Source organism: Sebastes umbrosus, chromosome 18 (genome assembly GCF_015220745.1).
Source record: "Sebastes umbrosus isolate fSebUmb1 chromosome 18, fSebUmb1.pri, whole genome shotgun sequence".
NCBI lineage: Eukaryota > Metazoa > Chordata > Actinopteri > Perciformes > Sebastidae > Sebastes > Sebastes umbrosus.
In genome coordinates, this window is record NC_051286.1 from 8,940,949 (window position 1) to 8,964,280 (window position 23,332).

At 38.2% G+C, this 23,332-nt stretch overlaps 1 protein-coding gene and 1 long non-coding RNA gene across 3 annotated transcripts in view; one reads left to right on the plus strand and one right to left on the minus strand.

Moving 5' to 3' along the window:
- The window catches only part of tbc1d32 (TBC1 domain family, member 32), an 83,046-nt gene that overhangs the window by 52,235 nt on the left and 7,479 nt on the right, over nt 1–23,332 (plus strand). Inside the window, exons 30-34 of one of the 2 annotated variants that reach the window (XM_037751449.1) lie at nt 1,791–1,906; nt 5,012–5,166; nt 7,251–7,391; nt 14,269–14,457; nt 21,563–21,678. In XM_037751449.1, coding sequence (XP_037607377.1) covers nt 1,791–1,906; nt 5,012–5,166; nt 7,251–7,391; nt 14,269–14,457; nt 21,563–21,678 — 717 coding nt within the window. Of the gene's footprint in view, nt 1–1,790; nt 1,907–5,011; nt 5,167–7,250; nt 7,392–14,268; nt 14,458–21,562; nt 21,803–23,332 lie in introns of those variants that run through there. The other variant, XM_037751450.1, reaches the window with a different exon arrangement.
- Nucleotides 14,342–21,673, minus strand: LOC119477377. Its single transcript, XR_005204227.1, has 5 exons — nt 21,557–21,673; nt 20,962–21,033; nt 20,404–20,468; nt 16,067–16,158; nt 14,342–14,476 (listed from the first exon to the last, which is right to left on the minus strand). It is a non-coding gene; the product is annotated as an uncharacterized LOC119477377 (long non-coding RNA).

Consider the following 23,332-nt stretch of genomic DNA (forward strand, 5'->3'; position numbering starts at 1 on the left):
AGCCGGCTCCCCAACACAGCATATTACATTCAGTCACCTGTCTTATTTTTCCATCTCCATATCCAACCCTGTCTCCTATAAAATTACCTTCCCATACAACTAAACTGCATTCTCAGTTACGTTTTGAGGGAAACGTATTTTCTGCCGGATTATGTTTGCAGTTTAAAACACGTGATTAACGTAAATTAAAAAAAAAAAAAACTGCAACAAAACTACTTGGTTAGGTTTAATAAAAAACATCCTGGTTTGGCCTTAAAGGTAGAGTACCCCTCCGCTCACCCCTCCCTTTCCAAGACTGCGGTAACATGAGCCGCCGAGTGCAAAACCAGGGTAACGCCGTTCCCCTCGCTCAGAGGCCATCCTCAACATAATAATACTACTCTAGGAGCAGTCAGACGGCGGCTGAGATTCTTTTCTCACACACTATGAACATTTTTTTAACGTTCATATGATCATTCGTATAGCACGGTTTTGCACTCTTCACACGGGACACAAACAGTCCCGTCCACCATGACCTCCACCTTACGCGGACTTCCGATCAGACTATGGTTAGTAACGTATTTGTGATACGTTAAAAACAGACATCTTTGACAGTGCAGTTTCGTTGTATGGGAACGTAACTTTTAGGAGACCAGGCTGCTACATCACACCGAGCTCAGTCTAGAAAAACATATATAAGCATGTTCTTGATACCTATTTTTTTATAAATACTAGTTTACATATGTGAAATTGTGTATGCATGTTTTTTGTGCGTGCACATCATTTATGCATCTGGCCCCAGGTTTTGGTTTCAATACCTCAGGGTCACAGAAGTTGTTTTTCTTTTTTCTTGAGCTGCCATCGTGCACCAACAATGAAAAGGGAAAAGGCCATGAAGAAATAGAAAAACAGTTTCTCCAGACAGATGGGATTGACATTGTGTACAACAACCATGGATGTTAGCTGTTTCCCTATTCAGTTGCCCTCTGTGGGCTGTGTGAAGGCCACAGCTCGCAAAGGTGTGTCCTTCAGAAAGCCAGCTGTCCACCTTCTTTTTTTTTTTTCTTCAGAACTACATGCTGCTGTGTAGAGATAATAGTATTCCCTTCTGCTCCTACTAGCAGAGCACTGGCTCCCACACCTGTCCAAGGTGTGTAAGGGTTCTCTTGCTTTTCTGTTTTCACTCTAATGATGCAGCCAGTGTACACAGCTCACTGTAATACCTGGTCTGTTCTTTATTTTCCCAAAAGTAGGACCTCTGACTTGTGTTACTGTTCTCACACTGCTCTTTTTTAATGACACCCCGCTGCTACATTATATAGTGGGTACATATCTCTTTGCTCTGTTCCTCCCCTGAAAGAAGGTTTCCGGATGAAAACTTTCAGAGCTAGTTCAGAAACACGGAGCGCCATGTTTAGTGTGTGACCCTTACTCACCGAGCACCGTGTCAGACATGAATTCATAATTGATCCTTGACTTAAATCTGACCACATTGTTTCTCTTGTGAATTCAATTTTGAGGAGTACTTCTGTGTATTTGCCTGAGGCCTCACTAATTCGAATATCTCCCATCGTGACTTTAAATTGAGTTCAAGAAGGGGATTATGGGAGAGCATAGAAAAATAATATCTATCTATATCTATCTATTTATCGAGTAACATTTGTCAGAAATAGCTTTTATTTAATTTCTCAGATACAATAAGAAAAAGCTGAACTTGTGATTAAAGGAATTCCCTTCAAAATATGCCTGATGATCTTTGGCTGTGGTAAAATATTTATACATTATCACTGTTTTGTCTTTTTTATCTACAGGTACGGCAGCTTCCTCAAGCTACTGACAGAAGATGCTGTGAACGACCTGACGCTGCTGATGAAGCATATTAAGATCTTCTTGTCCACGCAGAGAGTTGAAACTGCTTCAGAGCTCAGTATCCTTTACAGAATCCGAGTGTGACTTTAAAGGTATTCACCCCCTCTGACATTTTGCATATTTTGTAGGGCAACATCGTTTGTTCAAATACATTAATATGGAATTTGTGGGGTCCCACCATAACCTTAAAATGTATTTAAATGACAAAGTTTAGTAGGTGGGTACTCTGCTATGCAATACCCCTATTTAAGTTTTTTTTTTCTATATTAACAGATTCAAAAGTTTTCTGACAGTTAAAAGTATGTAATTGATTACACTTTATTGTCATATTCCTCTGAAATTTATAAATAAAGTCAAAAAGTTTCCTGAATCTCATAATAAATTCAAAATAATTTTACTAACTAAATCTTTAAATAACTTAACACTAGGAGAACATAGAAATGTGCAATGTCAATTTTATTTTAATTTTTTTTTTTTGTTAAAAAATATCTAGAAATATCTAAAGATAAACCATCCCAGATAAATGAACACATTTTACAGAGGTAAAGCAGATGTGCAGATAGTCATTAACACATACAAAAAGGCATGCTGACTTCACTATAAAATAATGCACTCACATATGTTGACACATACTTGCATTTTATTTTCATTTTATATCCATCTTTTCTGTTATTCAACAGAGGACACAGTTTTACACAGTATTTCTGTGTGTGTGCAGTAGCAGCAGCAGTAGTGTGAGGTTAATAACTTCACCAGTCTCACTGTGAGAAGGACAACGAGGGACCGATAGTGTCCATCTCTGTCTGATCAACACAATACAGATTATCTGACTCCATCTGTGTCTCAGCGAACACTTGAGCCTCCCTTTGTTCCGAAAAGCATCTGATAGGCCTCCCCTCTCTGCTTCAGAAAGTTCCCTTTTGTATGTGGAGAATTGAACTTGAAAACACTGAGTAGAGATAAAGACGCTTCACAAATATAAAGCAGACTGACATTTGTTCTTGTAGTACTGAGACCACACTGACATTTGAGCTAATATGAAGAAGTGAAGATCTTTTATGCTGTGCGATTATATAATAATTTAACTGTATGCACATTTACCACAATGTTTCTGCCACTAAAATGTGTCTTATGGATTCAGAAAGCTTGACCTGGTGCAAACTGTATTGCACAGTGTACAATATATTGATCAAATTTGATAGTTTTAAATTCCTACATCTGGTTTTAGTAGTAGATTCTCAGTTAAAGTCAGGAAATGCAAAATAAAGCACTGATTTCAGAGGGACAGGAGAAGTTGTTTAATTAAGTCAATATTTTTAGTTTGAGTGATGGCAGATCAAAATGGGTTTTTTTCCAGGCTGTGCTTTATTTATAATTCTTTATCATTCAAAATGATGTCTTGACAGAGTGTACTACTAATAGATGAGGCTTGTCTGTCAATCAGTTTCAAAATAACCCCAGCTCACTAAGTGGTTAAACTCACACCGTTACAACGTCCTCACATTTCACTATTTATAACCTGAATCATTTCTGAGTTTGTCAAGCATATTTTACGTGCTATTACAGCGAATGTTTTAAGGGCACATTGCATATTAAATCTTCCTATGTGCATTGTACCTAAACAAAAGCTAAAGGTTTACATTATTCAAAGGCAGCAAATCAGCAGAAAGACATAAAAAGCAAGACGTGTCGATAGCCTGTGGGTTGTTTTCTGGAGTCGAGTCAGATTCAGACCTGCATATCAGGGCACTTATTCGCTTCCAGCAGGATCTGATTTAATTATTAAAATGCCTAAATGAAACCGAGCTCAAAGAGTAAATACTCCAGAGCCTGAATAAACTACTTTAAAGGCTCTAAGTAAGAAACCTAAGAGCCTGAGTGTGTTGTGACCCTGGTATTTCAAATCATGTTAGTTTGTATTCTCGTCATTACTGGCATAATGTGCTGTTCACAATGCAGAGGTGCCACCTGGGAGACCTTGTATTAAATGATTCATGTCGGCAGAATCTCTCTTGACTCCTCGTACACCAAAATCACCAAAATCATAAATTCACGTAATGATGCAGCCGACAGAGAATCTTTGCAGTCTCATCTGTAGGAGTCTGTTTCTCTGCTATGAGATAATGGTCTGGTGTATCAGGGTTAATTGACTGTCAAAGCATTACTCGCTCTGTGGTTGACACTCTGCGGTGTCAGTTGACAATAAAGCGGTATTAGCTTAACGCTTTATTTAACACAACATAAGGACTCAGTGTCTTGTGACGCTTAAACCGGATCTCCACATATCCTTTAAAATATCAGCTTTGATAATATTTGTGACTAATGCTGTTGTTTGAATTAACACCACCTGCTGTTGCCAGAAAATATGCCAATTCAAATTAGTCTTTTTTTTATGCCACGCTGATGTACAGCTCTGTGGATCATTAATAATTAGTAATAAAATGCAGAGGTTGTTACTTAATTCAGATTATTTGCACATGCAAAGTGGATCTTTCTCTTCATTAAAGCTGTTATCATTTGAATTTGTGTTACAGAAGGCTCATTTGAAAGCAGGATAAACAGTCCTCAGTCCACATCTGGCCCATTTATTATCAATGGACCACCTTCAAGTCAATTTTATTTGGATAGCCCAATATCACAAATCACAAATTTGCCTCAAAGGTGCTTTACAATCTGTACAGGATACAACAACCTCCGTCCTTTACAGTACACTTTCATATTGCAAAACTAAAAACTTTATTGTCTGTCAAAAAGCAACCGAAATTCTCCTTTGACGGGGCTCAACATCAAACATTTAAAACACATTTAAACACAAACATACGTAAAATAAAACTGTTAAAACCACGGTTGACAGAACAGTGCTAACAGGTCAGGGTACAGAGCCTATTTTAAATTTTTCAGGGTGATAATCGCAGAGGGAATTAAAGATTTTTTGTAGATGTTTTTGCGAGCCAGTGGGTCTTTGTAGCGTCAACCTGACGGCAGTAACTGGAAGGATTGGTGGAGGGAGTGAAAGGGCTCCAGCTTGATCAGAGTGGCTTTCCTGATCACTGACTGGGTGTACAGTTCAGATAGGGGAGTTTGGGGTGAACCAGTTATGCTTATGTTTGTTTAGCATCGCTGTGAGTCAGAGTATGTTTTCCACCTTAACTCTGCCCTCCAGTCACTCAGCAGGATGGTTATCCCGGCCACGACTGGCTGGCCTCCACAGTGTTCCTCATCATGGCCGGAGACGTGGAGCGGACTCTAAGTTTGCTGCTCAACCTGTCCTCTCTGCTTACCTCTGCATTCATCTGGCCGGCGAGGATACATGCCTCTGTGAGTATAACAACGTGCAAAACAACTGTAAACACTACAGCAGGGGTCTACGGCTTTTTCTCTCAGAGGACTGAGAGCTAATTTGACAAAATTAAATTGGCCGAGAGCAACTCATAGCACCAAGTTGTGCATCGCCAATAGTGGACATCATTTCTGTCTTACTTTTCTGCTCCTTTAATAACGTTTCAGTCATCACCTCTATTACAATCTCGCCACAGGCGAAGGGCTTTTTGTGTTTCGTGAGAATGTGCACCACTAAACGAAGCCTCTGTTGCTGCGTTGGCCTTCTACTTCAGTTTGGTGAACAGAGACTTTTGTCTTTTAAGCGTTGTTTTCAGCTCCTTTACCTTCTCATTTCCTTCTCTGTCTGTGAATTTAATGGGATAGAAATTTAGACAGGTTTATAAAGTGACTTTGTGTTGTCAAATTGTACTGAAATGAAGAGGCGAAGTCTACCTTATTTCGGAAAAATATGTACAGTAGTCAACAACGGGAGACAAATATGTTTTTGATCCCGTTTGAATTGCGCCATGAATCACACATATGATGTTTGTCAATTTAAAAGATAATTTTGCAAGTCAAGAAAGTCTCAGTTTGTCATAAAACTGTTGAAGTATAAGACGTAGTGACGTATGTTGTGCGAGATGAGAGATGTAGTTCACTGAGTGGCTTCACACAAAACTAAATGATACTACGACAAACTGAGACTTTCTTGACTTGCAAAACTGACAAACATCATATGTGTGATTCATGGCGCAATTCAGACAGGATCAAAAGATATTTGTCTCTCGCCGTTGACTACCGTACATCATTTTTTTTGAATATGCAGTAATTTAGCACTTTAGAAGCCTCAAAAGGCAGAAAACCTGAAATTTGAAAGACTCTATTGAGAAACAGGCATCATCCTACGGAGCATTCTTCAGCTTTAATGTATTCTTACTTGGTTTGTGAAGAGTTCAGTCATGCTGCTGCTGCTCAGGAGACAGTTAGAGATTGCTTTGAAAAAAAATGTAAATTATGGGCTAAAAAGTGTTCATGTAAATCAGTTAGTATCGTAAGCTCTTCTTTGTTAGGGCTGGAACAGCGTTTTACATCTGCATGTAAGTGCGTAGGTGTCGTTCAGAGATGTTCATGTGTTTTTCTTTTATACTAGATTTTGGATTAACACGTCCGTTTCAAACCCGCCTCCCAACTGTTAACGGCTTCCACATCCGTCTCATTTAATCCCACCTTTTACATACAAAGCACGTCAACAGTCACAGCAAAACAAAAAAAAAAGAATAAGTGAAGATGATGAAACATTTTTCACATAATGACTTTCAGTTTGACTCCGTTTCTTCATTTTTCAACACGGTGAAAAACAAACCGGGTGTTTTTTTACTCATCTGAAAAAAGGAGAGGAATTCTAGAGTACTAAAAGGAAGACGACTCAAAGAGATAAATGAGGGGGAAAGAGGAGAAATAACAGAGTAAAAGGAATCCAAGTTAGCGGAAGAAGTCTAAACGGGAGTCTGGTTTCAATCATTGTAAATTGCAGGGGAGAAGTTTTATCATTATACCAACCTCTGTCATCTCGTCGTCTCCAGTCGAAGTCAATACAGCTCAATTTGACTCGACTGAACGCGTGTTACGTGCTCTCAGTGTGTTTGATGCAGATGCAGCCGGTGAATTTCTCCACACAGCAGTTAGACTCCAACTACTCAACGTGGTCGATTTTGTCAATACCACGGAAAACAGAAAGGGCACAAATAATTAAGAGGCAGCAGCAAGCTTAGGAGGGAATATAGGCATGGACACACACACAAACCTGTATGTGAACACAAAGCAGCATACTGTTTCTATTTTCATTACTCAAAGTAAAAGCTAATAAAAGTGTTCAAGACTGTTTTTTATCTCTGTATCAGCGCTGAATACAAAACAAGGAGCTTGTACTTGATGTGTCTTGTGTTGTTTTTATGTTTGAATATCCACCAGTAATGAAAGCAAAGTTAGACGTTATTTACAGATATAGAGCTCTACCTTGAATCTAAAAATGTTCTGAGATCAAAAGAGATTAAAAAAACAGCTTGTGTTTGTCGTGACAGGTCCATGTTCCTGTGGAAGTAGCTGAATCAGGAATCCCTCCTGTTTACTGGTGTACAGCTCACTATGTGGAGATGCTGCTGAAAGCTGAAGTTCCTCTGGTCCACTCCGCCTTCAGGATGTCCGGTTTCACCCCGTCACAGGTAGGATCTGTAGAGAAGGAGACAAACAGTTCACTAAAAAGCGAACTAGTGCGAGATTTTCTCTCGGGCTGAGACTTAGAATAAAACTGATCTTCATCGGACATTTTCTTAGAAATAAATAGAAGTTTAAAAATCACAGAATGATACAACACAGCAGTTCAGGATATACGAACGGCAGATACCTCAGGAACGCCTGGGGAGAATTTCTTCAAATTTGGAACAAACATCCACTTGGTCTCAAGGATGAACTGATTAGATTCTATTGGTCAAAGGTCATTGTGACCTCACGTCCGTCCCATTCTCGTGAATGTGATATCTCAGGTGGTAATTCTGGTTTTAAAATTTTCTGTTGATGAAGTTTGTAGCATTTGGTCTTTGTGAGGGATGCAAGGGTCAGCCAGAGGGAAATTAAGCCAGAGAATTTGGGATATTTTTCACAATTTCAATATAAAAATAATTTTATATTAGGGCCGTCAGTCGACTAAAATATTAATCGTGATTAATCGCAAACTAATTGCACATCTTTTATCTATTCAAAATGTACCTTAAAGGGAGATTTGTCAGGTATTTAATACTCTTATCAACATAGGAGTGGGCAAACATGCTACTTTATGCAAATGTATGAATATATTTATTATTGAAATCAATTAACAACACAAAACAAGGACAAATATTGTCCAGAAACCCTCACAGGTACTGCATTTAACATAAAAAAAATGTTCAAATCATAACATGACAAACTTCAGCCCAACAGGCAACAACAGCTGTCAGTGTGTCAGTGTGCTGACTTGACTATAACTTTCCCCGAACTGCATGTGATTATCATAAAGTGGGCATATCTGTGAAGAGGAGACTCATGCATACCCACAACATTGACTTTTTTCTGTTCTCAAAGATGTGATATGGCTGTAGAGAGCCATCCCTCCCACTTAATTTGTGATTTGGTCACTAGGGGATTTCTTTTCCCAATTATGTAAAAGATAAAAATATTATATAAAGCTGTCGTTCTTCTACATAATTCATAACTCTATGTGTGGGAGTTTAGAACAATAGATGCATTTTTTATTTGCTTAATATTGATTAATTTGACACATGTTGCTATTCAGACAGAATCAACTGAAGAGATAATGTAAATCTATAGAAACACTCACAGACTGATGAAGCTTTGAAGACATTAGTTTCTGTCTATCCAGCAGACAATTAGTTTAAATCAAATATTTAATTCTTCCTTTTCTGTCTTTTGTATTCTAACTTCCCCTTTCTGAGCCTCTTGGATCAATATGTCATGACTGCTGATGGAGGAAACGAAAGGAACTGAATTTGGATTAGATTTGCTTAATTCAAAATATACCACGTAGACATTTCCTCAACAACAACACCGAAAGAGTCAGCAGCTTATTTTGTTGTTGTTGTCACTGTTGTTGAATATTTAGTAAGAGACCCAAAACACAGCTTAACGCCTTTATTACCACACTTTGCCCTGTGATTGACTTCCCTTTTCGTCCTGCTTTGACCTTCCTTCACTTTAAAATACCAAAATGTGGTTTTGACATTGAATTCCTTTTTTTTTTTTTTAAGCTGAGCAGTTGAAAAGTTAGATCTTTGTTCCTCAGCACTTAATTCTTTTGACACAGACTTTCTCTCTCTCACAAACAACGAGGCAGAAGAAAGGTATTTCACCTTGAATCCTCTTATGTTTGATCCTGTCTTCTGTGTGTCGGCGGCTGACAGTTGAGGCTCACATAATGTACGGCAGCAGGGGCGCGTATAAGACTCGCCGCATTTGCATCAAAGATCTGAACTCGCCGTCTCCAGGGTGGAGTAAAACGTTGGCATTCAACTCGTCTCTTTGCTCTTCAAGGCGATAATGGGCACCTGTTCTTCAGTCAGAAATGGAAATATCTATTCCAAAAGTTTGAGCTTTGAAATCCTGACAGAGCAGCAGTGGCAAATGAAGCATTATACACCTCTGACATTCATACAGCGGAGGTTGTGTTTGAATGTGTGTGGACGCAGGTCTCAGCTGAAATCCATCTACAGAATGTGGAAGCATTTGAAACAGTCAGACTTCCTGTGAATAACAGTGTGTGTGTGACAGGAAGAGACTTTAAAGGACCAGTGTCGAGCATTTAGGGGGATATGTTGGCAGAAATGGAATATGTTTTCTTTAGTGTATAATCACCTGAAAATAAGAATCGTGTTTTTGTTAGCTTAGAATGAGCAAGATGCCACCAAATCCTACACACTGCACCTTTAGAACGGTAATTGTCTTAAGTCTGAGCAGCGACTGGTGGTAGGTAAAGGATAATTAAGCTGAATCATGGGAAAAAAAGAGTTGTGTAGTTCAGGTATCCTAAATAAGAAACAATGTCTGTCTTCAGGGGCAGTAACATGTTAGTGGTCCTTATTCTCCACGCTTATGGATTTAAATATCCTTAACATTGCTTTAAGGTAAAAAGGTAAAAGGTAAAGTGTTTATCTAGTTGCAGTTAAATTTCACCCACTATGAGTTTAGGGCTGCAACGAACAATTATTTTCATTGTCGAGTTATCTGCTGATTATTTTATCGGTTAATCATTTAGTCTTTAAAATGTCTGAAAATAGAAAGAAAATGTCCATACAGTTACTCAGTGTCCAAGATTATGTCTTTAAATGTATCGTTCTGTCCGACCAACAGTCCAAAACCCAAAGATATTAAATTTAAAATGATATAGAGCAGGGAAAAGAAAATAAATCATTACATTTGAGCCATTTTTGGGCTGAAAATTTACTTTTCTTCTGTTAATATGAAAATATAATGCCGCTTTAAGCATCAATACTTCATCGTGTCAATAGCCACAAAATAAGGCTCAGTGATACGGCAATATCAAGAAATTAAATTTTAACTATTTTTCCAGTATTAAAGTATGTTGTAATATGTCAAATGTATTCAAAAGTATATATTTTATTATCAATTTAATGTTAAGTGCAAAGAAATGTGTTCTACTGTTAACAAATCAAAAGCTTCAATAACTTTTTGATTTAATTTGTACAGTATTTGCTCTTAAAACAATGACATTATATGATCATATCAGCATTAGATTAAACTGAGTGTCTATGAACAATAACATTTAATTATCACTCATCTCTGCTGCAGAACATTCAGTGTTTCTCACACAGAGATATCTCGGTGAGCCGGCTAATATGACCTGACCTGCTCAGATTAATAATAATAGCTCTGAAATCCTCTCTATGGCAGAAAGAAAAAAGGATAAAAAATACTGCTAGAATTCAGTCACACTCACCTGTGCACCCTCAGTTTTAACTCACATGAACAGTAACAGAGGACAGCACATTTTGTCGCTCTCAGAAATAGAGGTGCTCTTGGAAGGACGTTGAAGGGATTTCTAGTCACAGAAAGTACTGTACTGTACGTGTACTTGTTTTTCTGCCTGAGGGTTTGAAAACAGAGCGCAGCATGGATCCAGTCGTTCCCCGCTTTTATTACAACACGCAAATTAGGATGTCAGTATTTTCATTAGCGTGTAGCTGAGGAGGGGGCGATAATAATCTAATATGTTTATGGAGCGTAAGTGGAGCTTGTTTGTATGCTTGAGCAGACTTGTATCGTTAGTGAACACAGTGGCTAATTATTGGCACGACAATTAGTAAAAACGCGGCGAGTGCACTTGTTTGTTGTGTGTTTGGAAAAGCTGGATATTAATGTGTGAAGCTCTGTCAGACTCAAAGCTACTGATTGTTGTTGAATCATAATGCTGCTTCCCTGTGAGGCTGTATACTCAGAGTACAGCACATGTAAAGTTCTCAGCATGATGTCTTTATTAGCCTTTCTAATGGTTTGGCTCTGGGCATGGTAATGTCGGTCCTTTACTTTGGTTCAGACTGAAATATTTGATGGATTGCAGTGAAATTTTGAACAGACATTCATGTTCCCCAGAGTACAAATCTTACTGACTTTTTGTGCTCCCCCTGACTTTTCCTGTAGTGCCACCATGAGATGCACATTTGTCTTTAATAGAAAGAATAAAAACAGTTGTTGGACATGTGGTTGCAGGTCAGAGCTGTTGAGTGGCTTGTCACTCTACGGTCCAGCTTTTGCTGCGTGGCCGCAGGTTTCCACCCCGGCTGTGACCGCTCCGTCCTCCACACGCTGATAGCCTCTTAACGTTACAGTATGGTTGCCTTGTAGCATTGGGTTTGAATCTGAAATTTTACCAAATAGGTGCTTTTGCTTTTCGCTTCGTTCATCTCATCTGTCAACTCTGTCTCATTCCGTGTGTGTGAAATATGACACCTGCTACTCTGAGCTGAGACTCCGTATGGAGCAGATGCATTCACTGTCAGTTTCTAGAGTCTGTCGTCCAACTTTGTATTGATAACACGGCGCTGATACGCCAAAATGAACTAAGTTAAATGGGTTTCATTTCTGTAAAAAAAAAGCAAAACGACGGTGGGGGCGGTGGGTACGTAACATAATCGGTGTGTGCCCGACCACAGTGTAACACCGGTAACACCGACTACCACGACAAGCTTTGTTCAGATACCATTTTTTTCCTTCAGGATACAGATTCCGATACCTGAACTTGCTTTATCAACCGATACCGAGTACCGATCCGATACCAGCTTGATAAATATAATCTTATAACCTCGCCGATACCTGATCCAGAATCCCGCATTTCCGATACTGTTAACGGTATGAGAACAGCTCCTATGATATTGGATCGTTGATCATTGAATCGATAGTTGGATACGGTTAGCGATGACAACGATGCGCTGCGTTTCTCTCCCCAACGCTGTCTCGGGGGCTTAGGTTTATGGTCATTTGGACACACTGTGATTGTGAGTGCAGAACAAGAGGAGCTAGATATAACTTCTATAGATAATTTTACTTTAGATACTGTAGTAATTTGTGTTCTTTTCACTAAGGACAGGAGGGAACCGCTTGTTGAGCCACTGCATTAATTTCACTGATCTCAAATTAGTCATCAGCTGGAGAAACATACATTAGCATGCATCCCTTTGTTTCTTTGTCTCCTAATCCCACCTCAATATTCAACACTGCTGTGAGTTATAATTTTTCACTCTCAACGCAAACGTGCCCAGAAAGATTAATTTAGAAAAGCTGAGTCAGCAAGTGAAGTTAATATAGACTGTAGACATATGGAACAAAGCAGTGTGTGATCAAACAGCCGTGTGAGTTTAGATAATTAAACATGTCTTTAAGGAGGCAGGCTGATTAAATATACTGTACATTCTGGTCCATAATCTCAATCATGTAAATGTGAAGATGAATGGGTACAATTTACATGAACTCCATGTAATGGTACATACTGTACTATATCATGTTTCCATGGGAACAACCCGTCTTAAAGCTAGGGTTGGTATTATGGTTATATTTGTTGAAATCCTCATTACATCCCGACAGCAATCAATAAATCAAATGCTCTGACAAAAAAAAAAAAAAATCTGGTATCTGTGGCTGTTGCACGACTGTAATAAGCCTGTTCAATCATTTGATTAAGCTCTCACTATGCAGCTAAATGGGCTCTTTAGTTGTTATATTATTATATATATTATAATATTAAATTCTTATTATTGATGCAGTAACATGTAAGATGCATTTTATTGCTGTAGCTGGCTGCAAAAGAGTTCATTTTATTCATTTTCTATACTGTTCCGCTTTAAAGCGAATTTGCGCGAACATATTATTATTGCGTTAACTTTGACAGCATTAGTAGTGATGTAAAAACTACAATGTTTCTCTAGTTGCATCAAAATTGTACTTGACAGTACTTGAGTAAATATACTTAATTATGTTCCACCACTGATTAATTCCATGTTGTACCAAAAAAAAGGGTGCGACCAAATCATGTGCTGGTGTGACCAACTGAGAAAGTTGGTAGTCGCAGTGCTGCCAGTGGAAAAGTTGGCCTGGAGCCCCGAATGTGGTTTAAAATGCCACAGCAAGGCTTTTATGTTGAACCACATTATCACCTCTGTTTTGGCTGACCGCAACTCTGATGGCTATTTGTCAAATACAGAAGCCATTTAAAAATTTTGCTGAGCTTGCTGTATGCCTCTGCTGGCAAAACTCTTAGTACACTTGCCACTGTGGTCCCCAGGCTCTGGAATAGCTCTCCAATTACTTAGTCAGTGTGTGTTGTTTTAAATGACGTCTAAACACCTATTGACATCTGAGTTACTCTGTTAAGTCTAATTATTGTTCTTATTATTGAGCTCTTGGTTCAGGTGCCTTTCAAATTATCATAACTTACTTTACATAACATAATTTTTCTCATTTGTGCTACCCTGTCTTTTAAATACTTCCCTCGTCATCTTTCTTTCCCTTTGTTGGCTCATAATTAACTGGTTTGACACTCTTAATAGTACTTTATCATGGTTATGCTTACATGTAATTATTTGGTGGTTTTGTACAGATTTAAGTAAATGTTAAGACTTCATAAAATAAGATGTGAGAAAACTTACATGAAACTGTGATATAGACTCAGACACCGACATTATTTGTAATTCTTTAGAATATATTTTTCCCTTTTAATAGAGAAGGTATATTGAAGAGAGCAATGGAGATTGATGAGAAACTGAGAGGAGAAACACTTTATATTTGACATATTTGATTTATTACAGGGAGAAGGATAATTGTCTGAAACATGATTCATTAATTGTCAGAAGCGTCAAGTAGATCATTCATATTACAGCATAATTAATGTCTTTAATTATTTCTTCCACCTGTATAAAATGTAAACTAATAAGACTTGGGTACAGAGAAATTTGTAATATTCTGTAGACAGGTTTATTGTCAGTAACAGTGAGATTCAACAATAATAATCCTGGAAATCCTCTGTCTTTCTTCCCCCAGGTGTGCCTCCACTGGTTGACTCAGTGTTTCTGGAACTATCTGGACTGGACAGAAATCTGCCACTACGTTTCCACCTGTGTGGTGATGGGTCCGGACTACCAGGTGTACATGTGCGTGGCCATTTTCAAACATCTGCAGCCAGACATCCTGCAGCGTACACAGTCCCAGGAGCTGCAGGTCTTCCTCAAGGTGAGAAGGAGCGCCAGTCCTACAGTATATTATACAGAAAGAACATCCTGTCAAACTATATTTAAAACTCAGCTGAAAACATGTTTTGTGAGGTCACAGTGACCTTTGACCACCAAAATCGAATCAGTTAATCAGTCCAGGTGGACGTTTGTGTAAAATTTGAAGAACTGATTTCCAGGTGTTCTTGAGAAGGCTGTTCTCACACCATTCGTAGCTATACCTACGAAAAGTAATGTGCTGTAATTCGGATATATCCCACAAAGTCAATTCATATTTAATCCACGTAATCGTTAACCAGGAAGTACAAAGAGCAACAAACACCGCGTTGGGAGGATGGGTGGGTCAAAGAACACCAGACTTCTGTGATTGTTATTGTTGTCCTGCATGTGTGGCTAGCGTTGTCCATTCATTAGTGGTCATAGAGAGCGTCTTACCCTTCAGTATGGTCTTTATAGTTTCCTGTGTGATGTCATACAGCTGCACTAGCTTAAGTGTCTCGAGTAAGCAGTCAAACGATGTTGTACAATTGCTCCTCTCGATTTGGTATCTCTGCAGCTAGCAGGTGAGTCTTCAGGTGTGTAGTCGTAGTAGGAAGATACTCTTTATGAAGTTGACAAACAGCTTTATCTCTGTTGGTAATTTTGCCATCTACGATGTGGAACCTTAAATACTTCCACAATCTGCTTCTCAGATGCTTCGGTGTCGTGATTATCTGATCAGCAACGCTTTGCCTGCTAGCGTTTTCCTTTTTATTTTAGCTTAGTTTACTGTTAGGATAGGTCAATAGGGCATGCAGTAGGTCAAGCTGAGCTACCTCAAAAGGTGACCTCTATATTTGAGAGGTTGTTTTGTGTTTTTGCAATGCTGCTCTCTCAGTTCATATCAGTAAACTGCACAGCGATCACTCATGTCTGTGCTATAATCCTGAATTGGAACAATCAGTCCCTTATTGCAGTTCAATAAATTAGAAAAACCTCATTATTTGAGCTCATAGGTTTTCTGGATTTAGCCAAATTGAGAAATGGTATGCAGTTTCTACTGTAAGACCGCTACTGAATTGTTCAGCTCCCTTTTTATATTCAGTAGTCATCCATGATTCACATCCACAATGAATAAGAAATCTACTCTAAGAATTAGTTCACAAAACCTCCCACTATGGTGTGTTTTGCTTGAAATACACTGTGAAAAGAAGCTTATTCTGAAAGTTAACATGTTTCATTGGAATACGTTCTGCTCTGTGAATTGGATGAACACCGAGTTGAAGAGCGGCCCCAAAGATTTCACAGAAAAGGTCTAAAGTTACGGTCTCCGAGACGTCTGCCTTCTACCAATATCCAAAGCAACGTTAAACAGCAGCATCGTGAATGAGGCATGGCCTGACATGAAGCACTCATCGTCATTACTCATTAAGCATCTCAGTCCGTCTTGTCTCCGGCTGATAGCTCTGGTGTTAACATCGCCATGAGCCGCCGCTGACAGTTTTTGTGAATAAAAGATCAGTTATGTAGGCTTTATCTGAGGAAGCTCTTCTAATGAGCTGTAGCATCAGATACTGCTGCATGAGACAGCTTTGAGACAGAGTGTGTTTGTGTGTGTGAGAGAAGCTTACACAGTCCTCGTCCATAGCTGAACCGTTCAAAGTTTTAGACATACAGGTTTGCATCCGACGGCCTCATCTTCCCCCTTCTTCTCTGTCTCTCTCTGTGGGACAATGTGAAGGAATTATTTTACTCAGACAGATGTGGTATTAGAGGATTTTTTAAATATTCACACACACACACACACACAGACTCTACACTTATCCTGTCTCACTGGGGGGTATATCTATATTTCATCTAAATTAAAATTTGAAAAGCCAAATGACTTAACGTTACAATCGTTCTGAGTCTAGCTGGAGATTAACTGTAGTGGAGCTGAAGCTATGAGAGGCAAAGTAGACGGAGGTTATACGTCTTCTACTGACGTACTGCATTCAGAGACAAATTGCCTATCACCACATACTGTACATGAAGCGTTCACACTGGAGACATGATGAGGATTTCTTCCTCATATTTTTATATTTTTTATAACGTTTGTCGAATAATTTCTGATGTGCGCCTACGGGAACAACAATTAATATCGCACTTGTTTTTATTCCTTTGGGAAACGGCTGTTTTCTACTCCAACTTAACTAGAGCTGCAACGATTAATCGATAAGTTGTCAACTATTACATTAATCGCCAACTATTTTGATAATCGATGAATCAGTTTGAGTAATTTTTGAAGAAAAAAAAGTAAAAATTCTCTGATTCCAGCTTCTTAAATGTGAATACTTTCTGGTTTCTTTACTCCTCTATGACAGTAACCTGAATATCTTTGAGTTGTGGACAAAACAAGACATTTGAGGACGTCATCTTGGACTTTGGGAAACACTGATTGACATTGTTCACCATTTTCTGACATTTTATAGACCAAACAACTCTTATAATCAAGAAAATGATCAACAGATTAATCAGCCCTCAACTCAACTACGTTAAAAAACTTCAAACTAAATGCTGAAAAAGCAGACTGTCACTGTAAACGCCTTCCCGATTCAATTTGATATAACTTCCAATGAGCTACAGGGACTTAAAGAAGAACATTATCAGGTGATTATACACTAAAGAAAACATACTTATTAATATTATATTCCATTTCTGCCAATAGATTCCCATAATTGTTACACACTTTTCTAATTTTCATATGATATGACTTTTAGATGGCTGTGTCATATATGTATCGAGACATACTTAACATCTTTGCTTCTTGAGCTGAATATATCTGCTTATTTTTTATTAAACCTCACCGAACCTTAAAATCCTTCTTCTCATCAACTGCAGGTTAAAACAAGATTGAAATAACATTACTTTTTAAAATATAGAAACTGTAAAATTGAAAATCAGATAAGCAAAATGTTAAAGTCATTTGAACCGCCATTACCAACAATGCCTTGCAACTCAATATTTATTTTAAAACAATGTCTTCTGTAATCTGTAAAAATCCAGTAATCCATTAATCCAAACGTCTAACCAAAAAAAACATCTGAACTGAGTCAGCCTGCTATTAAGAAGCATTAACGCTAATATCTTCTTTTAACGAACCAATAAAACTCTTTAATGCTTCAAGATATATTCCTATTAAAGTCACCTTTTATGCAAATCCAGACTCATTGAATATTAACACCACTCATTTGTCATGTGAGGACAGGCTTAAGAAAACATAGCAATCTTTAGTAATTAATGCATTAATTAGCGTACCTAATGATCCCATAAGTGCTAATGGTTAATATATCTTGAAGATTACGAGGAACATTAAACGGCTCGTGTCACCTGTTCAGCATGAAAAGTACTCAACTGAACATCACAGTATATTTTGTGTTAAAGGAATCCCCATTAGTCAAATCTAATTCCTACACACTGGCGTCCTTGCATCTTCCTTTTTTCACCCTCTTTAATTCTCCCAGAGAAAATAACAAACCAAAAATACTCTCCCCAGTGATTTCCCCTGCTTATCTCTACTCTCCCTTCACGGGTTTAACTGTGTCAGCAGACGTTTCCCGGTGCGATAAATGAACAGGCGGAGCAACTTTAGTTTTGATGTTTCTTCAGGATTAATCTCACTCGGCAAAATCTTGGCTCAAATAAGGAATCAGACAAGTGGGAGACTTTTTTATACTTACTGCAGTATAGTGCTGTTACGTTTTGACAAGAAGAAGAATAGCAGTACATAAAGCATCTTGCTGGATGTACAAGACTTTCACACCAACAAAATATGGATTTAATAGACTTAGAGTTATGTAGCTGGTTCTGCTGACTGTAATAAACCTACACTTTATTAACATCAGTATATCAAATAAGTCTAGACTGTGGCCTCTAATTCATAATACCATGTAATTAAAAGGAGATTTTTCTCTTATAAATTGCGTTTAATGTAATGATACATTGCTGCTTGGAATAATTGCAAGAGCAGAGTCCTCCATCAGACGGAAAACTCATTTCTTCCTGACATTACTTACTCCCCTCTGAACGATCACCCCTCTTCAGTCACTCTATTAAACTATTAAATAGTAAAAACCTATCGCTCCATTTTCTCTTAATCTATTTCGTTTCTTTGCACTTCACTCCATTGTGGTTTTTCTACACGCTCAATATTACCTTATAAAGGACACGAGATCCTTAACCGGAAATCTTTGGTGATCTAAGGCGGTACTGAGATGATTTCCAGGATAGTAGATAAGAAAAAAATCTAAATTTGGGTATAAATATTATTTCTTTCTCTGATCTTGCTTTCTTGTGATTTTTTTTTCTTCGTGCGCTTAATTCGCATGTCAATTTATTCATTTTTTAACTTGCAAGGCATTGTGGTAATGGAAGTTCAAATGACTGTTGACTTTCAATTTTACAGTTTTTATATTTTTTTTCTTTAAAGAAAAAAAAGGTAATCTGCCAATTGTTTCATTGCGTTGTTTTAACCTGCACATGATGAGAAGACAGATTTTAAGTTCAGCTAAAAATAAGCAGATATATGAAGCTCAAAAAGCCAAGATGTTAAGTATGTCCCGATACATATAGGATATAAACATATAAAAGTCTCACCACTGTGAGCATTAGACCAATCAGTGCCATCTAACACGTCCAGGTGATGAGTGACTCGGACTACCTGTGTGCTAAATTAGGAAGAATGTTAAAATCGTAAGTTTTTTCATGTGCTTAATTTGCACGTCAATATATTTTTCGAACTGTTGTTTTTGTCTTGAGTACTTTGACACAAAGCGTGAATATAACGCGGCAAAAAAGTGACGCACGTTTCTTTTGGAACAAGGTAAATTTTCTGAGCTTTCACACCATGAATAATGGCATCAACCAATCACGTTGTGCGGAACGAGTTGAGTTGCGCCTATATTTATGAAACAACAACACGGCAGCTTCGTAATCACAATAAAAGTCTCAGACATATAATATTCGCGGGCGAGTATCTCGCATTTTCACGTCATTTATTCATCACGCCTCTGAATTATTCAAACAAAGCAGACAAAAATCACACTTTGATTGAACTGCTCACAACTCAAAGACATCTAACCTTTAACAGGGGTTCACAAGTAGACATTTCTTCATCTCAAGCAAAACCGATTGGAGACCACACATCTAGGGGAATGACGCATTATTACACAGATTGTATCCAGCTCAGTGGTTCCCAACCTTCTTAAAATGCAGCAATGTTTACACGTAACCTGTCTTATCAAGTTTAATATGGTTGAGTTGTGAGCAGTTCAACCAAAGCGGTGTCTTCTTCCCCACTAAGAGTATGAAGCCAAGCTAACTGCTGTTTGAGGCTGTACTTAGGCTATAAAACTAAACGCTAATGACGGCATGCTAACATGCTCACACTGTATTGAACAAAATAAAAGATTTAGACCTGATTATGGCGCTAGATGGAAAGTTGGTACAATTCATCATGAGGGGGAAGCGGATGTCTGTACCAAATATACTTGCAATCCATCAAATAGTTGTTGAGATATTTCACTCTAAACCAGAAATGTCAAATTCATTGTGGCGCTAGAGGGAAAGTCAGGGATCACCAAAGCCATTACGGGTCATCCTCTGGCAACCACGAATGCCTGTGCCAAATTTCATGGCAATCCATCAAATAGTTGAGATATTTTACTAGCATAGCTCTAGGGATTATAGAAAAGTCCAAAAAAAATAATATAATTTTGTGTAAAAGTAATAAGCTTTTCATTCTCTCCCGTCCTGTTATTAATCTTGTGACCACTCAGAGATTAGTTTTGTGACCCCTTTAAGGTGTTCCGACCTCAAAGTTGGGAAACATTGGTGGGAGCCCAATGCAAGATAGGTAATGTTTACATTTACATGAGTGGAAATCTTCAGACTTATTAGAAGAAGTACATTAACGGGATGAGTTTCCGACCTTAAATTGCACTCCCGTTATTGACTGTGTTCTCACTGTGTCACGTCCTCGTCAGCCTTATTTACCTGCAAACATAAAACCGTAATTAGATTATCCAAAAACACATTTGGCAAAGTGATGAAAGGAAATTAGGAGAGTGCTGAAGTTGCAGATACTGACAGAGGGTGAAATTATGGTGTTTGCTGTGTGTGTTGTTATTCTGAATGTGTGGTGTGTCTTCTGGGTGCAGCGTTTTTCTCAGGCTGCTAATTGATGATGCTACTCGCAACATAATGCTGCAGCAGTCACAGTTATTTGCTCTGTTGCTGTGTATACATTGCCCATAAGGTCGTGTGTTGTCATGACAGATTTATACTGTAGCTCAGGCAGCCAAAATTAAAATCCTGACTGAACAAATGAGCCAAATTAAATGTTTGTGTGCGATTCGTATCTCTTAGACAGCTAAGATATTGCAGCATGTTGAGCCACATCTTGTTATGTGTATACCTGCTTGGTGGAGATGCTGCTAGTACTTATTAAGATATTGTTTTGCTTGTCCTATACATAAAACCTCATTACCTGAACGCTAAGCGAGGATGTTGTCTATTGGCTCGGTGCAGCATTTGATTTCCAGAGATTTAATTTGATTTCCTTTGAAATAGATTGAATGTAAAGCATTTTAATTAAAAGATTATACTGAATTATTCACACTTCACCTCCTAACAAAGTGACTGATAATAAAGTAAGCCACCTTCTGCCGCAATACCAAACCATTATCTATCTGTATACCTCTACCTTCATGTCTTGGTCACTTACCAAAGGATAATTCAACTTTACGATATATATATAAAAAAGCAAGGTAACTGAGAACAGTCTGTTCTATAAAAAGTACCCTGGAAACTTCTGATATACTCTTTTGTATTTCTAAGCGACGGTTCCCAACCTTAAATCGAGATAACCTTGATGACATCACTATAACGCCACTGGGTTACTTTGTCTTTAACTCCTCCAGAGGCACTGACAGCATTACAACAGCATTACAACTGTTTTCAGAGGCTGAGTAGCACTCCCCACGACGAGTAAACTGACCTTTATGTGTACAAAAAATTGGTGGAATGCCCCTTTAATGTGGTAAAATGTTAAAAACTACAACTACAACATTTTTTCTTTTTACCTGCAGGAGGAGCCAATCCAGGGCTTCAAGGTCAGCGACTACCTGGAGTTCATGGAGGGACTGGAGTTTAGCTACAGAGACATTGTTCTCACCGACATGGAGACCATTGGTAACCCTGTCGAGTAAGAACATGTGGAAAGTGTCTGTGTTACACAAGTTACAAGATAAAGTGGTTGTTGGACAACTTTTATTCTGCCTTAAAGTCATTACAGCTTGGTTAAGATTCAGTAAATACCTGTGTGTATCTTTTGGTGTAATGCAACACTGTTCTTTACCACTTAAAGGCATGCCTGTAAAGGGGAGACTCGTGGGTACCCATAAAACCCATTTTCATCCAGATATCTTGAGGTCGGAGGTTAAGGGACCCCTTTGAAAATGGCCATGCCAGTTTTTCCTCGCCAAAATTCTGCGCAAGTTTGGAGCGTTTTTTAGCCTCCTTTGCGACAAGCTAGTATGACATGATGGGTACCAGTGGATTCCTTAGATTTTGTAGTTTCATATAGATCAAATAGTGGCCGGGATTTTTATGTTAATTATAAATCGCAAGTTGCATTAATGCGTTAAAGAAATTAGTGGCGTTAAAAACTTCATGGGATTTGCTGACGATAAGAAAAGTGTAAAATACCACCAGCCTCATCCGCAGGTTGAAAAACACATTATTGCTCGCTACATTTCTCGATTATGAACAGCTGTTTTAATAATAAGAAAATCTAATTATAATACAATTTAGGAAATGTTTTAATTCTGAATTTATTTTTTTCCTACAATTTAAATATCTAAGATTTTTTGTATATGTTCAAGAAGATGTTCTTGTTAGTATTAAATATTAAAATATATATTATTGTCCAGACAAATTAACAACCTTTTGAATGATCTGTTGCCATGGTTTTCTAAAGTATAGGATCCTCTATAGGACAGCAGAGTCTGGCCATCTCATGGTTATGACACACATAATTAATGCCAGGACACGCAACAATGCACCACACAGCCTCTCGTGTTTGTATACTTATGCAGGTCTTTGTATGAAAGATGCATGAGGAAGGTTGTATCATTGTGATAAACTCTCATTAGTAACCACAGCCTTTTCTCTGGCTCCCCCTACACCGCCGTCCTGTCGTCCCTCTTCAGACACACCGAGGCCTGAATAATAAATGAGTACATCATATCCATCCATCTCTCCCACAACAACAGTGTTTACCAGGGGAATGTGCAGGGCACAACAGAGGTGGTGGCTTACAGTGAGAGGAACTGATCAAATGTTTATCATGTAAAAAATGGCAATTCACACCGAGCATTTCACCACTGAGGGTGTTTAATATTTAGGTCACAATGTATTGGACCTAAAATTGAACTTTAAAACTGCATTAATTAGTTTTTTTTTGGCCACTTGGGGGCAGAACTTCATAACAAGCTGAACATCACAAACACACTTGACAGCCTTGTAAAGTTGTTGGGGTTAGGGCTTCCACGATAACGATAATACATTTATGAGATTTATTTTCGATAAAGTTATTTTTGAAACCGTTTTCCTCTACCTACAAAAACACTAGACAAACAGCCAATACGTCGTAGCCTCTGCCGTAGCTTACTATGCCACTACTGTTTTGGCTGTAAAGCGGTGGAGAAATTGTTATTGAGCGTCACAACCCCCCGCAAAATGACTCGTTTCACTATCAGAATTTGATCAATTTGGTCTGATAATATTTGGAAAGTATAGAAGAGCCGCTCGCACTGCTAGTTTTGGGAGCATTATTTATCCTCCTTTGCAACAAGCTA